The sequence below is a fragment of the Choloepus didactylus genome, chromosome 10 (assembly GCF_015220235.1).
Source record: "Choloepus didactylus isolate mChoDid1 chromosome 10, mChoDid1.pri, whole genome shotgun sequence".
Lineage (NCBI taxonomy): Eukaryota > Metazoa > Chordata > Mammalia > Pilosa > Megalonychidae > Choloepus > Choloepus didactylus.
Genome location: NC_051316.1, coordinates 96,567,782 through 96,586,395, shown reverse-complemented (window position 1 = coordinate 96,586,395; position 18,614 = coordinate 96,567,782). Strand labels below are relative to the sequence as shown.

General features: G+C 37.7%; 1 protein-coding gene across 6 annotated transcripts in view; it reads left to right on the top strand.

Moving 5' to 3' along the window:
* Positions 1 to 18,614, top strand: part of GAPVD1 (GTPase activating protein and VPS9 domains 1) — a 128,322-nt gene that overhangs the window by 38,675 nt on the left and 71,033 nt on the right. For all 6 annotated transcript variants that reach the window (XR_005219081.1, XM_037850943.1, XM_037850942.1 and 3 more), the window contains exon 2: positions 17,194 to 17,411. Coding sequence is in view for 5 of the 6 variants with exons in the window: in XM_037850943.1 (XP_037706871.1) it covers positions 17,227 to 17,411 (185 nt within the window). In the remaining variant the exon portion in view is untranslated. The remainder of the gene's footprint in view (positions 1 to 17,193; positions 17,412 to 18,614) is intronic.

Genomic DNA, 18,614 nt, shown 5'->3' with positions numbered 1-18,614 from the left:
AGGAGACTCTTAGGCACAAATATAGGGAGGCCTAGCCTCTCCTTTGCAGCAACCGTCTTCCCAAGGGTAAAACTTATGGTAGAGGGCTCAACCCATCAAACCACCAGTCCCCTATGTCTGTGGTCATGTTAGCAACCATGGAGGTGGGGTAGGCGAATACCCCGGCATTCTCCACAGGCTCCTCAAGGGGGCACTACGTCATTTTTTTTCCTTGTTTTTCTTTCTTTCTTTTTTTTTTTTTTAACTTTCCCTTCTTTTTTAAATCAACTGTATGAAAAAAAAGTTAAAAAGAAAACAAACATACAATAAAAGGACATTTCAAAGAGACCATAACAAGGGAGTAAGAAAAAGACAACTAACCTAAGATAACTGCTTAACTTCCAACATGTTCCTACTTTACCCCAAGAAAGTTACATAATATAGCAACCTTTCTGTGAACTTGTTCCTACTATATCCATCAGAAATTAACAGACCATAGTCATTTCTGGGCATCCCCAGAACGTTAAAAAGCTTATCTGTTCTTCTTGGATTATTGTTCCCCCTTCCTTAATTACTCTCTACTGCTAGTTCCCCTACATTCTACATTATAAACCATTTGTTTTACATTTTTGAAAGTTCACATTAGTTGTAGCATATAATATTTCTCTTTTTGTGCCTGGCTTATTTCACTCAGCATTATGTCTTCAAGGTTCATCCATGTTGTCATATGTTTCACGAGATCGTTCCTTCTTACTGACACATAGTATTCCATCGTGTGTATATACCACATTTTATTTATCCACTCATCTGTTGAAGGACATTTGGGTTGTTTCCATCTCTTGGCAATTGTGAATAATGCTGCTATGAACATTGGCGTGCAGATATCTGTTCGTGTCACTGCTTTCCGATCTTCCGGGTATATACCGAGAAGTGCAATCGCCGGATCGAATGGTAGCTCTATATCTAGTTTTCTAAGGAACTGCCAGACTGACTTCCAGAGTGGCTGAACCATTATACAGTCCCACCAACAGTGAATAAGAGTTCCAATTTCTCCACATCCCCTCCAGCATTTGTAGTTTCCTGTTTGTTTAATGGCAGCCATTCTAACCGGTGTTAGATGGTATCTCATTGTGGTCTTAATTTGCATCTCTCTAATAGCCAGTGAAGCTGAACATTTTTTCATGTGTTTCTTGGCCATTTGTATTTCCTCTTCAGACAACTGTCTTTTCATATCTTTTGCCCATTTTATAATTGGGCTGTCTGTACTATTGTCCTTGAGTTGTAGGATTTCTTTGTATATGCAAGATATCAGTCTTTTGTCAGATACATGGTTTCCAAAAATTTTTTCCCATTGAGTTGGCTGCCTCTTTACCTTTTTGAGAAATTCCTTTGAGGTGCAGAAACTTCTAAGCTTGAGGAGTTCCCATTTATCTATTTTCTCTTTTGTTGCTTGTGCTTTGGGTGTAAAGTCTAGGAAGTGGCCGCCTAATACAAGGTCTTGAAGATGTTTTCCTACATTATCTTCTAGGAGTTTTATGGTGTTTTCCTACATTATCTTCTAGGAGTTTTATGGTACTTTCTTTTATATTGAGATCTTTGGTCCATTTTGAGTTAATTTTTGTGTAGGGGGTGAGGTAGGGGTCCTCTTTCATTCTTTTGGATATGGATATCCAACTCTCCCAGCCCCATTTGTTGAAAAGACCATTATGGCTCAGTTCGGTGACTTTGGGGGCCTTATCAAAGATCAGTCGGCCATAGATCTGAGGGTCTATCTCTAAATTCTCAATTCGATTCCATTGATCTATATGTCTATCTTTGTGCCAGTACCATGCTGTTTTGGCAACTGTGGCTTTATAATAAGCTTCAAAGTCAGGGAGTGTAAGTCCTCCCACTTCGTTTTTCTTTTTTAGAGTGTCTTTAGCAATTCGAGGCATCTTCCCTTTCCAAATAAATTTGATAACTAGCTTTTCCAAGTCTGCAAAGTAGGTTGTTGGAATTTTGATTGGGATTGCATTGAATCTGTAGATGAGTTTGGGTAGAATTGACATCTTAATGACATTTAGCCTTCCTATCCATGAACATGGAATATTTTTCCATCTTTTAAGGTCCCCTTCTATTTCTTTTAGTAGAGTTATGTAGTTTTCTTTGTATAGGTCTTTTACATCTTTGGTTAAGTTTATTCCTAGGTACTTGATTTTTTTAGTTGCTATTGAAAACGGTATCTTTTTCTTGAGTGTCTCTTCAGTTTGTTCATTTCTAGCATATAGAAACATTACTGACTTATGTGCATTAATCTTGTATCCCGCTACTTTGCTAAATTTGTTTATTAGCTCTAGTAGCTGTATCGTCGATTTCTCAGGGTTTTCTAGATATAAGATCATATCGTCTGCAAACAATGACAGTTTTACTTCTTCTTTTCCAATTTGGATGCCTTTTATTTCTTTGTCTTGCCGGATTGCCCTGGCTAGCACTTCCAGCACAATGTTGAATAACAGTGGTGACAGCGGGCATCCTTGTCTTGTTCCTGATCTTAGAGGGAAGGCTTTCAGTCTCTCACCATTGAGTACTATGCTGGCTGTGGGTTTTTCATATATGCTCTTTATCATGTTGAGGAAGTTTCCTTCAATTCCTACCTTTTGAAGTGTTTTTATCAAAAAGGGATGTTGGATTTTGTCAAATGCTTTTTCAGCATCTATTGAGATGGTCAATTGGTTTTTCCCTTTCGAGTTTTTAATGTGTTGTAATACATTGATTGTTTTTCTTATGTTGAACCATCCTTGCATGCCTGGAATGAACCCCACTTGGTCATGGTGTATGATTTTTTTAATGTGTCTTTGGATTCGAATTGCAAGTATTTTGTTGAGGATTTTTGCATCTATATTCATTAGGGAGATTGGCCGGTAGTTTTCCTTTTTTGTAGCATCTTTGCCTGGTTTTGGTATTAGATTGATGTTAGCTTCATAAAATGAGTTAGGTAGTGTTCCATTTTCTTCAATGTTTTGAAAGAGTTTGAGTAAGATTGGTGTCAGTTCTTTCCGGAAAGTTTGGTAGAATTCCCCTGTGAAGCCATCTGGCCCTGGGCATTTATTTGTGGGAAGATTTTTGATGACTGATTGGATCTCTTTGCTTGTGATGGGTTGGTTGAGTTCTTCTATTTCTTCTCTGGTCAGTCTCGGTTGTTCATATGTTTCCAGGAAATTGTCCATTTCTTCTACATTGTCCAGTTTGTTGCCATACACTTGTTCATAATATCCTCTTATGATTTTTTTAATTTCTTCAGGATCTGCAGTTATGTCACCTTTTTCATTCATTATTTTGTTTATATGGGTCTTCTCTCTTTTTGATTTTGTCAGTCTAGCTAGGGGCTTGTCGATCTTGTTGATCTTCTCAAAGAACCAACTTTTGGTGATATTTATCCTCTCTATTGTTTTTTTGTTCTCTATGTCATTTATTTCTGCTTTAATCCTTGTTATTTCTTTTCTTCTACTTGGTTTAGGATTGGTTTGCTGTTCATTTTCTAGCTTCTTCAGTTGATCCATTAGTTCTTTGATTTTGGCTCTTTCTTCCTTTTTAATATATGCGTTTAGTGCTATAAATTTCCCCCTTAGCACTGCTTTTGCTGCATCCCATAGGTTTTGGTATGTTGTGTTCTCATTTTCGTTCGTCTCTATATATTTAGCAATTTCTCTTGCTATTTCTTCTTCTTTTTTTTTTTTTTTTTAAATCATCATTTTATTGAGATATATTCACATACCACGCAGTCATACAAAACAAATTGTACTTTCGATTGTTTACAATACCGTTACATAGTTGTACATTCATCACCTAAATCAATCCCTGACACCTTCATTAGCACACACACAAAAATAACAAGAATAATAATTAGAGTGAAAAAGAGCAATTGAAGTAAAAAAGAACACTGGGTACCTTTGTCTGTTTGTTTCCTTCCCCTACTTTTCTACACATCCATCAATAAACTAGACAAAGTGGAGTTTGGTCCTTATGGCTTTCCCAATCCCATTGTCACCCCTCATAAGCTACATTTTTATACAACTGTCTTCGAGATTCATGGGTTCTGGGTTGTAGTTTAATAGTTTCAGGTATCCACCACCAGCTACCCCAATTCTTTAGAACCTAAAAAAGGTTGTCTAAAGTGTGCGTAAGAGTGCCCACCAGAGTGATCTCTCGGCTCGTTTTGGAATCTCTCTGCCACTGAAGCTTATTTCATTTCCTTTCACATCCCCCTTTTGGTTAAGAAGATGTTCTCCATCCCACGATGCCGGGTCTACATTCCTCCCCGTCAGTCATATTCCATGTTGTCAGGGAGATTTACTCCCCTGGATGTCTGATCCCACGTAGGGGGGAGGGCAGTGATTTTACCTTTCAAGTTGGCTTAGCTAGAGAGAGAGGGCCACATCTGAGCAACAAAGAGGCATTCGAGAGGAGGCTCTTAGGCACAATTATAGGGAGGCCAAGCCTCTCCTTTGCAGCAACAGTCTTCCCAAGGGCAAGTCCTGTGGTAGAGGGCTCAACCATCAAACCACCAGTCCCCTATGTCTGTGAGCACATTACATATAGATTTTAAACTCAGCCAAGAAGTAGGGCTGGGACACCTGTATTTTTATATGGTATATGAGTGTAAACTTGAAGTAGATGTTGCCAGAAACTAAATAAAGTTCTGTAAAAACATAGGTAAAAGGAGCTCTAAGAAGTCAATTAACAGAACTGGAAATTAATGTTGATGCAACTGCCAAAATGTTTAGGTTAGTTGCTTGGGCTTTTTTGGATTTGGGCAGAATTGAGTGAGTCTGTTTAAAATTGAGTTAGCAACTTACTAGGTATGGCAACACTTTGCTCAACTGTTAAATGAAGATAATTATAGCACAATCCTCATAGGGTTGTGAGGCTTTAATGAGGAAAAAGATACATAAAATTACTTAGCAGAATGCCTGACCATAAGGCATCCTAATTAAGTGTCAATTTGATATTAATATTGCTATTTTACTTTTCAGGAAACAAAATAATTTATTTTCTAATGTCTGTATTTTTCTGTTGTCTTCAGTATGGTAAAGTTTTTCCTCTTTTAGTTATTCATGTCTAAATTTCGTTAAAGCTGTATCTGGTGGCTGTTACTCCCCTACTGTTGTAGTTGTGCCATGGAAAAGCACACAGCTTTACAGACTTTACCTTTTAAATTCTCAAACTCTTTTCCACAACTGATGGTTTTACGTAGCAACCTACTAGAGAGCATGTGGTATATTTTCAAAACCTGAGAGCCAATAGACTATGTGGTAGCTGAATTGAGTTCATTTAAACATTTCTGAACTCCTCCTACTTGCCACCACCTATATATACTAGGATGCAAAATTGAGTTAGTCCTTACCTAAGTGTTTGCAGGCTGGTGGAAGGGATAGATAAATATCTTGTAAGTTTCATTATGTCAGGAGTATTTCATACTTTAGATCTTTTGAGTTTTACCCATTGATTTACTGATACTTTCATTTCTTTTTGTGGTAATGAAAGGATTTTACAGAATGATTTTTTTAAAGTATTGTTTTGAAGGTAAACAACTACCCATTTTTGACATCATTTTGACCAGTTTGTTACAGAAAAGAAAATAACAAAGCTTTTAATTCTTTGACTTGATTCAAGAGAAAAGCTGCTTAGCAAGTTTGCCTAATGTTCTAGGTTAACTGAAAATGTCTTTGAAGACATTTGATACTATTGCATGGTTTAAAAGGTGAGTTCTTATTTAGATCAGGTGGAGCATTTACTTTTTTTAATATAATTTTATTGAGATATATTCACACACCATATGCATTTACTTTGATGTGTTAATTTTTTAAGTGAAGTGATATTTGAAATATTTAATTTCTGAATTGCATAAATTGGTTCATATTTTGCTATGTCATTAAACATTTTCTGTTCCCTCTCTATCTTGAACTGAATTTTGTTTATAATTAGACTGTGAGCTCCTTGAGATTAGGGGCTTGGCAAGGCTCCAGCAAGCACAACTCAATAATATATTTGTTGAATTAAAGCTGCAGGAAAGTCATAAATTGAGAATTTCTAAACCATTTTTTCCCAACTTTTTATTGTGAAAATTTTCTAAAATGCAGAATCTATGATAAAATGATCATTACTACCCCCACCCAGATTCAGCAGTTGTTTTCTGTTTTGCTGCGTTTTCTTTATTGCTCTTTTATTTTTATTTTTTGCTGAACCATTTATGGTATTTGGTAGACATTCGGATTTTTCACCTCTAATTAAAGTAAGATATTCTCCCATGTACCACAGTACTGGTATCATACCTAATAAAATTAAAAACACATTTCTAAAATCATCTGATATTCGTCCACATTCATATTCCTCCAATTGTCCCCAAAGGGGCTCTTCGCCCTCCTCTTCCCTTCCCCTCCTCCCCTGTCCTAATCAGGAGCCTGCTGCTTTAGTTAATTCTTTGATCCTGAATAGCCCCTCCCACCTTTTTCTCCCATGTAGTTATAGCTACAAGACTGGTTATCTTGTAGACAAATCCACATTCAGAATTTGTCTAAGTATTTAAAAGATACATCAGTGATTTTGTGCAAAGAATAAACATTTTAACAATTTCTTATTGATTTTCTATTTATTTTGTCTTTGTAGCAATGAGGGTTGTCATGAAAATTCTTACAAATTATAGGCAATATAATTAAATGTGTATCTATCTATGCAAAACTCTTAAGACAGGAACTGACATTGGAGATATAACAAATTTCCTAAATATATTTTGACAAAATAAGTGAATTAAAATTAAATTCATAGTGGAGAGGACTGCGATTATCTTATACAAATATTAAAAAAAACTTCTTTCATGAACTAGAACTGTTACAAGGAGTTAATAATAGAGGGGTATATGGGAAAAAATGTACCTATTGCAAACTATGGCCTATAGTTAATGGTAATATCTTAATATTCTTTCATCAACAGTAACAAATGTGCTACACCAATACTGTGGGTCGACAATAGAGGGGATATAAGGGGTATGAGATGTTTTGGGTTTTCTTTTTTCCTTTTATTTATTTTTTTCTTTTTCTGGAGTAATGAAAATGTTCTAAAGTTGACCATGGTGATGAATGCACAACTATTGTGATGATACTGTGAGCCCTTGTTTGTATACTTTGGGTGGTTTATATGATGTGTGAATATATCTCAGTAAAATTGCATTTAAAAAAACTAAATTCATCTGTACGGTTTTATGTTTTAAAGAATTTTATAATACCCTGTGAGAGTAAAAGATTGCCTTGGAGATCAATGTCCTAAAAAAACAGAAAAGTTTATTGAACATTAATTTTTATGAGGCAAGCCATAGGAGAAACAGGTACCTTTAAGCACTTACCCTGTACATGTAAGTGTATGCAAGGTACTTTTAAATTTTGTAAGGAATTCAGAAATGAATCAGGCACAGTCTAGCAGTGTTATTCAATAGAACTTTCATTGGTGATGGAAATGTTTTGTAGCTGCACTGTCCAGTACAATAGCCACTGGTACATGTGGCTGTTAAGCCCTGGTTATGGTAACTAGTATGACTGAGAAAGTGAATTATTTTATGTAAATTTTTACTGAGATATCATTCGCATACTGTTCTAGTTTGCTAATGCTGCCAGAATGCAAAACACCAGAGATGGATTGGCTTTTATAAAAGGGGGTTTATTTGGTTACACAGTTACAGTCTTAAGGCCATAAAGTGTCCAAGGTAACACATCAGCAATCGGGTACCTTCACTGGAGGATGTCCAGTGGTGTCTGGGAAACCTCTGTTAGCTGGGAAGGCCCATGGCTGGAGTCTGCTCCAAAGTTCTGGTTTCAAAATGGCTTTCTCCCAGGATGTTCCTCTCTAGGCTGCAGTTCCTCAAAAATGTCACTCGTAGTTGCACTTGGGATATTTGTCCTCTCTCAACTTCTCCGGAGCAGGAGTCTGCTTTCGATGGCCGTCTTCAAACTGTCTCTCGTCTGCAGCTCCTGTGCTTTCTTCAAAGTGTCCCTCTTGGCTGTAGCATCTTGCTCCTTCTGTCTGATCTTATATAGTGCACCAGTGATTTAATTCAGACCTACCCAGTGGGCGGGCCAATACCTCCATAGAAATTATCCAATCAGAGTCATCACCCACAGTTGGGTGGGGCACATCCCCGTGGAAACACTCAAAGAATTACAATCTAATTAACACTGATAGGTCTGCCCACACAAGATTACATCAAAGATAATGGCTTTTGGGGGACATAATACATTCAAACTGGCACACATACCATAAATTTTTTTTAATTTTAATTAACTTAAATTTAAATAGCCACATGTGGCTAGTGACTTAAGTATTGGACAGCACAACCCTAGAAGCTTTAAATCTATTGGAGGAGGGTGATAGGATGTGAACATGTGAAATGTAAGTTAGTAAAACACTTAAATAACCATTCAGAGATAGAAGGAGATTGGTTATACTGTAAGGCATGTATAGTTGTCATATTAACAGTGAAGAAGGTATAGGAGCATTCAAGGTCATTAGCAGATAAGGAAAGGTTTATTTTGGGAGAATAAGAGATTTTTGTGGAGTCCAAGGTTTACATAAGGGAACAATGGGAAGTAGTCTGGAAAGATAGTTTGGAGCCAAATTTTAGAAGGCTGTGAATGCCACAAGTCTAAATAATAATTGTGGTAATTTAGATATATTAATGTTGTGTTAAGAAGTAATTGATAGCTTATGAGGGGTGACATGGGATTGGGAAAGCCATAAGGACCACACTCCACTTTGTCTAGTTTATGGATGGATGAGTAGAAAAATAGGGGAAGGAAGGAAACAGACAAAGGTACCCAGTGTTCTTTTTTACTTCAATTGCTCTTTTTCACTCTAATTATTATTCTTGTTATTTTTGTGTGTGTGCTAATGAAGGTGTCAGGGATTGATTTAGGTGATGAATGTACAACTATGTAATGGTACTGTAAACAATCGAAAGTACGATTTGTTTTCTATGACTGCGTGGTATGTGAATATATCTCAATAAAATGAAGATTTAGAAAAAAAAAAGAAGTAATTGAGACAAGTTGGCTTCAGAGTGGAAAGGAAATAAAGGTGAGAGAGACTATGAAGGAAGAGTATTGTCTGTGTGATACACCAAGCATATTCCTCTCTGTTGGAAGAATGGTAGAGTTATTAACAGAAGTAAGAAAGTTGGGAAGGAAAACAGTAAATGAAGGTTGGAAATATTGTGAGGTGGTGCAGGAAGGAGATTTTTAAACCTTAATGAGTTTAAAGCGATGGAAGGCTATCCAGGGTATTATATCTTAGTGACAACTGAAAATAAAGGAGTGACTTTTGCTAGATTAATCAAGATTAAAAGAATAGATTTATGAGTCACTTTTGCAAGTATCAGGGTAATGTAGTGTAGTGGTTAAGAACAAGGGCTCTGGAGTCAGACTGACTAATTCACATACTAGCTCTGTCACTTTTCTCCTGTTCAGCCTTGGGCCTACTACTTAATATCCCTGTACCTCAGTTTCCTTAGCTGTAAAGTACCTATCTCATACAGATGTTATGAAGATTAAATGAATAAAGTTCTTAGAAACATGCCAGGCACTGTTTTCAGTTTATTAACTGTTTTCTCATGTGATATTCAGTTGAAGTGAATAACATTGCACCTAACCTGTCACCAAAGTTGGAAACTTTCTTCTTCCTCACTGTTCCAGTTTGATAAGGCTGCCGTTATACAAAATACCAGAAATGGATTGGCTTTTTTAAAGGGGGTTTATTAAGTTACAAATTTACAGTTTTAAGGCCATGAAAGTGTCCAAACTAAGGCATCAACAAGAGGATACCTTCACCAAAGAATAGCTGATGACATCTGGAACACCCGTGTCAGCTGGGAAGGCATGTGGCTGGCATCTCATGGTCCCGAGTTGTGTTTTAGCTCTCTCTCGGCTCCTGTGCGCCCTTAGCTTAGCATCTCCAAACATCCTGTCCACAACTCCAAGCATCTCTGAGCCTCTCTGTCAGCTCCCAAGCATCTCTCCGAAAGTCTCTCAGCTGCTCTGAGCTTGTTCTGTCTGTGAGCTTTCTTTTTTTTTTTTTTTTTAATCTTCATTTTATTGAGATATAGTCACGTACCACGCAGTCATACAAAACAAATCGTACTTTCGATTGTTTACAGTACCATTACATGGTGGTACATTCATCACCCAAATCAATCCCTGGCACCTTCATTAGCACACACACACAAAAATAACAAGAATAATAATTAGAGTGAAAAAGAGCAATTGAAGTAAAAAAGAACACTGGGTACCTTTGTCTGTTTGTTTCCTTCCCCTATTTTTCTACTCATCCATCCATAAACTAGACAAAGTGGAGTGTGGTCCTTATGGCTTTCCCAATCCCATTGTCACCCCTCATAAGCTACATTTTTATACAACTGTCTTCGAGATTCATGGGTTCTGGGTTGTAGTTTGATAGTTTCAGGTATCCACCACCAGCTACCCCAATTCTTTAGAACCTAAAAAGGGTTGTCTAAAGTGTGCGTAAGAGTGCCCACCAGAGTGACCTCTCGGCTCCTTTTGGAATCTCTCTGCCACTGAAGCTTATTTCATTTCCTTTCACATCCCCCTTTTGGTCAAGAAGATGTTCTCCGTCCCACGATGCCAGGTCTACATTCCTCCCCGGGAGTCATATTCCACGTTGCCAGGGAGATTTACTCCCCTGGGTGTCTGATCCCACGTAGAGGGGAGGGCAGTGATTTCACCTTTCATGTTGGCTTAGCTAGAGAGAGAGGGCCACATCTGAGCAACAAAGAGGCATTCGGGAGGAGGCTCTTAGGCACAACCATAGGGAGGCCTAGCCTCTCCTTTGCAGCAACCGTGTCTGTGAGCTTTCTTACAGGACGCCAGTGATTTATTAAAGACCCACCCTGAATGGGCGGGGTCCATATCTCAATGTAAATAATTTAATCAAAGGTTTCGCCCACAGTTGACCGAGTCACATCTCTGTGGAAATACTTAATCAAAAGATTAATGTCTGCCCTCACAAGATTGCATTAAAGAACATGGCTTTTGGGGGACATAATATATCCAGATCGGCACACTCATTTTTGCTATTTATAGGTGTCAACAAATCTTGTATTTTCTACCTAACTTTGAAATTTGTCCTGTTCTCTTCATCTCCATTGCAATATTTGTTGCCTATCAGCAATTTTTTTTAAATTCAGTTTTATTGAGATATATTCACATACCATAGTCATTTATGGTGTACAATCAGCTGTTCACAGTACCATCATATGGTTACGCATTTATCACCACAATCTATTTTTGAACATTTTCTTTATACTAGAAAGAATCAGTAAGAATAAAAAAATAAAAATAAAAAAGAACACCCAAATCATCCCGCCCATCCCATCCTATTTTTTCATTTAGTTTTTGTTCCCATTTGCTCATCCATCATACACTGGGTAAAGGGAGTGTGATCCACAAGGTTTTCACAATCACAGTTCCGTGAGCACTAGAAAAGTATGTGTATCCTGGTGATTTGGGATGTAATGTTCTATATATGTCTGTTAAATCTAATTCATTTATCAGATTGTTTAGGTTTTCAATTTCCTTATTGGTCTTCTGTCTGATTGATTTATCTATAGGAGAGAGTGATGTGTTGAAGTCTCCCATAATTATTGTGGAAACATCAAGTGCTTCCTTTAGTTTTGCCAGTGTTTCTCTCATGTATTTTGTGGCACCTTGATTGGGTGCATAAACATTTATGATTTTTATTTCTTCTTGTTGAATTGCCCCTTTTATTAGTATGTAGTGGCCTTCTTTGTCTCTCAAAACATCCCTGCATTTAAAGTCTATTTTATCTGAGATTTATATTGCTACACCTGCTTTCTTTTGGCTGTAGCTTGCATGAAATATTTTTTTCCATCCTTTCACTTTCAATTTCTTTGTGTCCCTGTGTCTAAGATGAGTCTCTTGTATGCAACATATTGATGGTTCATTTTTTTTTATCCATTCTGCAAATCTGTACCTTTTAATTGGTGAGTTTAATCCATTTACATTCAACGTTAGAACCGTGAAGGCATTTCTTGAATCAGCCATCTTATTCTTTGGTTTATGTTTGTCGTATATATTTTTCCCTCTCTCTATTAATATGCTTTAATGTACCCATACCGAATCTCTTTAGTACTGAACCTTTCTCCATGTCTCTCTCTCCTTTCTTTGTTTCTCTGTCTGTAGGGCTCCCTTTAGTATCTCCAGTAGGGCAGGTCTCTTGTTGGCAAATTCTCTCAGCATTTGTTTGTCTGTGAAAAATTTAAGCTCTCCCTCAAATTTGAAGGAGAGCTTTGCTGGATAAAGTTTTCTTGGTTGGAAATTTTTCTCACTCAGAATTTTAAATATGTCGTGCCACTGCCTTCTCGCCTCCCTGGTGGCTGCTGAATAGTCACTACTTAGTCTTATGCTGTTTCCTTTGTATGTGGTGAATTGCTTTTCTCTTGCTGCTTTCAGAACTTGCTCCTTCTCTTCCATATTTGACAGTGTGCTCAGCATATGTCTCAGAGTGGGTTTATTTGGATTTATTCTATTTGGAGTTTGCTGGGCATTTATGATTTGTTTATTTATGGTGTTTAGAAGATTTGGGAAGTTTTCCCCAACAATTTCTTTGAGTACTCTTCCTAGACCTTTACCCTTTTCTTCCCCTTCTGGGACACCAATGAGTCTTATATTTGGACATTTTATATTATCTATCATATCCCTGAGGTCCATTTTGATATTTTTGATTTTTTTCCCCATTCTTTCTTTTGTGCTTTCATTTTCCATTCTGTCATCTTCCAGGTCACTGATTTCTTGTTCAGCTTCCTCTAGTCTTGGACTATGAGTATCCAGAATCTTTTTAATTTGGTCAACAGTTTCTTTAATTTCCATAAGATCATCTGTTTTTTTATTTAGTCTTTCAATGCCTTCTCTATGCTCTTCCTGATGTCCTTTATATCCCATGCCATGGTCTCATCGTTCATCTTTAGTTCTTTAATTAGTTGCTCTAAGTAGTGTATTTCTTCTGATCTTTTGATTTGGGTGCTTGGGCTTGGGTTATCCATATCGTCTGTTTTTTTCATATGCTTTAAAATTTTCTGTTGGTTTTGGCCTCTTGGCCTTTGCTTAACTTGGTAGGGTTCTTTTAGGATTTGTAGACCAACTGAAATCCTTATCTCTAATTTGTCAGGTCTGCAGCTTTGTGGAGTACACTTTCTGTGACTAACCAGCAGGTGGAATCCGCGAGCCACCAGTTCCCCTCAAGCCAGTTCTCCCCCACTTTGCCTCTGTGGTGAGTGGGGGAGTAAGTCTTGTGGGGTCCAGTTGGTGTTCCAAGCTTGCGTGTGTAGTTGGTGTTGCCCGCCCTGTATAAGGGGCGTGTGTCTGGGCGGTTAGGGAAGGGGGGGGCGGCTCTAACAACCAAATCTCCCTGGTGTTCCTGGAGTTTTAAAGCTGCTGCAATAGTCTAATCCTTCAGTTCAGTCCTGCCACAGTTTGTCTCTGCCACTGACCCACAAGTCCTTGGTATTGGCGTGTGGTCCCTGAGACTTGTGAGTGGGTCCCTCTTCCAGGCCTTGCACCCCCGGTCCTCTGTTGAGGGATGACTGTGCTATGTCACAGGTGAGTGCTGTCCCCCCAGGGCAGTTCTGGGCTGCTGGGCTGTGTAGGGAGGCTCCCAGTCTGCTGAAATTATGTCTGAATGGGGCTTGTTAATTCCCACTGCTCCACCTTCCCAAGTCTGGGACAACCAGCTGAGGGTGCAGGGAAGGCTAATGTCCATGCCCAGTTTTGTGGTGTATACGTGTTATTGTAAGCACTTCCATCACATTCGGTTGTCTGGGGCAGCTCTGGGCTATGGGGCCGGTGACGGGCAGGAGTGTTTCCTGTCCACCAGGATGATGGCTGTGAGAGGACGCCCCCCTTTTCTTGGGAAGTTGTGGTGTTTAGTGAATTTTCTCAGCCACTGGATTATTGCCTCTTGTCTCAGAGCTCTCTTAGTTCTGCTCTTGTCTTGACCTGCCCAAATTGCAAGTCTTTGAGGCTTTCTGTATTGGGCTTCTTAGAGTAATTGTTTTAGAAAATGAAAAAAAAAAGGGGGGGGGGCCTTCCTGGCAGATGTAATGTGGTATTGAGATGCTAAGAGGCAAAGCAATTAGGGCTGTTAAGGAAAGATCCAGGGGGCAGAGAGATCAGTTTTTCTTGGGGTTTTGCAAATGAGGCTGTGGGCCTGAGCTCTGCCCTTCCCCTTTCTGTGTTCACCAGAACTCCAGAAAGCATCCGCTTTTATTTTTGAGTTTGTCTTGCTGTTTTTTTTGCTATGCCTGTCTCCTCTCTGCTAGGCTGGCTGCCCTCAGATTCTCTGGTGTCTGGTCTCAGTCTATCTATGGTTGGAGTTTGGATCAGTAGAATTATTTTCCGATAAGAGCTGCCAGTGCAGTTCTCCCTTCTCCTTCCCAGAGCTGACAGCCCCTCCTCCCACGGGACTGAGCCTGGCAGGGAGGGGCGCAGGTCCCCTGGCCGCAAAAACTTACAGGTTTCAGTGATCTCAGCAGTTCCACGTTTTCATGAGTGTTGTATGAAGTGTGCCCAAAGTCAGATTGCTCTGCAGTGTCCAGTCCACGCAGTTCCTGGCTTTCTACCTACTTCCCTGGAGGAGTAACTAAAACATACACCTCACCAATCCACCATCTTTCCCTGCCACCCATTCCTTCTCTTTTGTCCTTACTCTACATTGTACAGACTTCTAGCATAACATTTTGGGCCGCCATTTGCTCACGTCTGCTTCATTCTACTAGATCAGAAAGTTTTTAAGAGCCCAAAGTGGGTTTTATTCTTTCTTTGTATTCCTAGTGTTGAACACATTGCTTGTAACAGGCAAAAAATAAATGCACATATTGTGTCCCCATTTTATAGATGAAAGAAATGGAGGTTCAGAGGAATACATTATATGCCCACAGTAAAAGAACTAGTTAATGAAGCATGAAGGTCTTTAAAAGCCCATTTCAGTACTGTTTGATTAACTGATACCTCTCAGTTAAAGCCATTAGAGCAATGACTCCCTTCTCAACCTATAGACTAGAGCCCCCTAGGGTATGAGAGTTTCCATCTGGAAGTCTGCAAACTCATGTATGCTTTTCTTTTGATTGAATTAATGAGATTATGTATATGTGTGTATATATGTCACCAGCTTTTTTCCTTATGAATGTAGATGCTTTTGCTACTAATGCAATAGTGAATCATTTTGGTGCAGTGGACATACAGACATCTTTTGAGAGGCCAGTGATATGGGAGTTTGGAATAACAATTTAGCATAGTTTACTATGGTATTGATAAGGTACAAGAAAGTGTTTTTTGAAAGCAATTAAATTCAGGTTAGATGGTAATACATGAAATTTTCTTAGTCATCATTGGTTCATTAAAATATGAAAAGAAAGTTTAAAAATTGCTGGAATAAAACTTAATTAAAATTGTTAAATCAATTTCTTTTAATAAAAATGTCTTTAACAGTTGTATAAAAATGTAGCTTATGAGGGGTGACAGTGGGATTGGGAATGCCATAAGGACCAAACTCCACTTTGTCTAGTTTATGGATGGATGTGTAGAAAAGTAGGGGAAGCAAACAAACAGACAAAGGTACCCAGTGTTCTTTTTTACTTCAATTGCTCTTTTTCACTCTAATTATTATTCTTGTTATTTTTGTGTGTGTGCTAATGAAGGTGTCAGGGATTGATTTAGGTGATGAATGTACAACTATGTAATGGTACTGTAAACAATCGAAAGTACAATTTGTTTTGTATGACTGCGTGGTATGTGAATATATCTCAATAAAATGATGATTAAAAAAAAAGTCTTTAAATATATTTTCAGCTGCTATCATAGTGCTTTATTCTTAGTGAGAAATATTTTTCTAATTTAATGATTGTCTGCTGTCTGTACGTACAACATTGAGTTCTGCCCTATGCCACACATGCTTATATTGTTTTATAAGTAAAGTATTTGTGGTCAGGCAGGCATTCTTGGTTCAAGGATATAGCTTAATTATGCTTTAGAGTATGTGTGCTATTTGTAACAGTTTGTTTAGCTACTAGATAAACAAGAATTGGATGAATTCATTCATTCTTTTGACAGATATTTGTTCAACTCCTTCTGTGAACCTGTCCCTCTCCTAGGTCCTGAAAACAGCTGTGAGTGAGCAAAACAGATAAGCCTTGGCCCTGATAGAACTTACATTTTGGTGGGGGAGACAGCCAATAAACGTGATGAACATGCAAATAGATATTTATGATAAAATGCTAGGTAGGATAGGTGCTTAGAAAAAAGGCAGGAAGGGGGAATAGGACATGATATTTTCTGTTTTAGAAAGAGTTGTCTCAGAAAGCCTCTCTAAATAGACATTTAGCAGAGACCTGAATGGCATGAAGGAACTATCCTTGCAGATATCTGGAAGAATAGCCTTCCACACAGGGATCAGCAAATGCAGAGGCATAAGGGAGGAGTATGGTTGGCATGTTGAAGGAACAGCAAGGAGGCCAGTGTGTCTGGAGCTGGATGAGCCAGGGTAGAATGGTGGGAGATGAGATAGGAAAAGTTGTCAAGGGTAGATCATTTAGGACCCTCAACTTCATTCTAGTTGTATAATAAGCCTCTGAATGGTTTCTAGTAGGGGAATAAAGTGACCTGACCTAAGTTTAAAGGATCACTCTTAACGGCTATACAGAGAACATTCTCTAAAAGTACAAGAAGAGAAGCAGGGAAATGAGTTAGGAGGTGGTTAATAGACTTCCACTTAAGAGATGATGGTAAATAGTGAAGGAGGATGTGAGAAGTCGTCAGATTTGAGATACATTTTAAAGATAGTCAGTAGGTTTGTAGGTGGATTGCAGTGTGAAAGCAGTCAAGGATAACTGCAGGGTTCATAAATCGTCCCCCTTGAAGGATATATAAGGTGTTTACATTGGCAGTCTCTGAGAATTGGCCTTCATAGGAGCTTTTATTTATTAATCTGTATTTTCCAAGTTTTCTGTACTGAAAACTTCTGTAATAAAGAATGTATAGATTATATAAAAATTAGAGTTACCAGTGGTACTAAATGTAGCCCAATACTTAATGTGTTCTACCTTTTTTGAGTTTGGAAAACAATTTAAGTGATGTAAAAATTTTTAATTTGTCTTACTCTTAGTGATCTGCTTTTGTACCATTTCCACGTTTGAAAATGGTAAAACTAGATATTCACACTCTGGCTCATCACCTCAAGCAGGAACGCTTGTATGTAAACTCTGAGAAACAGCTCATTCAGAGGCTCAATGCAGATGTGCTTAAGACAGCTGAAAAGTTGTATCGTACAGCATGGATTGCTAAGCAACAGAGAATTAACTTGGATCGACTTATCATAACCAGGTAAAGGAAAGATTTTAGAGATCTTGAATTTTTTGGAGTAATCTATAATTCTGTGCTAACTGCTAAATGTAAATTAATGAATCTACTTCCAACAAAGTGCATGGTTTAAGGTAGTTTAAATCAACATTAGGGTAAGTGTTTGGCTACAGTATGCATAGTGTTTATTAGCTTAAGCACTGTTATAGAGAATTATAACTTACTCAGCATTAACATTTTATACCATGCCAACTAATTTTTTATCTTTGTATATATAATAGCTTATTTTATTGTCATGAGTAAATTATTTTGTGTTCTACTTTTCTCCTAATATTTTTCAATGTGTATATTTCTGTGTTTTGATATTATGTATCTATTTTTCAGTTTTAGAAGGTACATATTTCATTGCATTACTACTTCATTGTTTCATTGTTCCAAGAAGCAGTTCTTGACTGTAAGAATAGTGGTGCTGAGACACAATATTAAGAAAAGAAGCCAGACACAAACTATATGCTTCAGTTTATTTGAAGTTAAAAAATAAGCAGGACTAATCTATGATGATTATTCCAATTAGAATCAGCATAATGGTTACTTCTTGGGAGGGTAGGGTATTGACTGGGAAGGGGCATGAGTAAGTGTTCTGGGCTGCTTAAAATGTCCTATGTCTTAATCTAAGTGGTAGTTACATGTGTATATACACATGTAAGAATTTATCAAGCTGAACACTTGAGATTTTTGCACTTTGTTGCATTTTACCTCAATAAAAAAGTTAAAAAGAATAATGCTACTGTAAACATATTGTAGTTTTTTTCCCTTTCTGTTGGGCTTATTTTATTTGGATTTGCTTCCAGAAGTAGAAAGCCTGGGTTGAAGGATATTATTTTATAGCTCTTTACATACTGGCAGGTTGCTGTTGAGAAATGTTGAAATAATATACCTAATATTGACTTAGATTCTTTTTTAGTACTTGAATATTTATTTGTAAAATGTCTTTGTGCCAATAAATAAGCAGTTTTTAATGGTAATTTTTATTTAATTTAATCCATAAGAGTGCAGCTCTGAGCAATAGTTTTTAGGATTTATAAAAGGATACTTTTTATTGAACCTCACTTAATGTAATGAGGAATTTGTCCTCTCTTGGACTTTTTAGTTTTGTCTTTATTTATACATTCAGATGCTGTTGGTTTAAATGATTTTAGCAATTCAGAGTGATCTCAATGCTGGGTC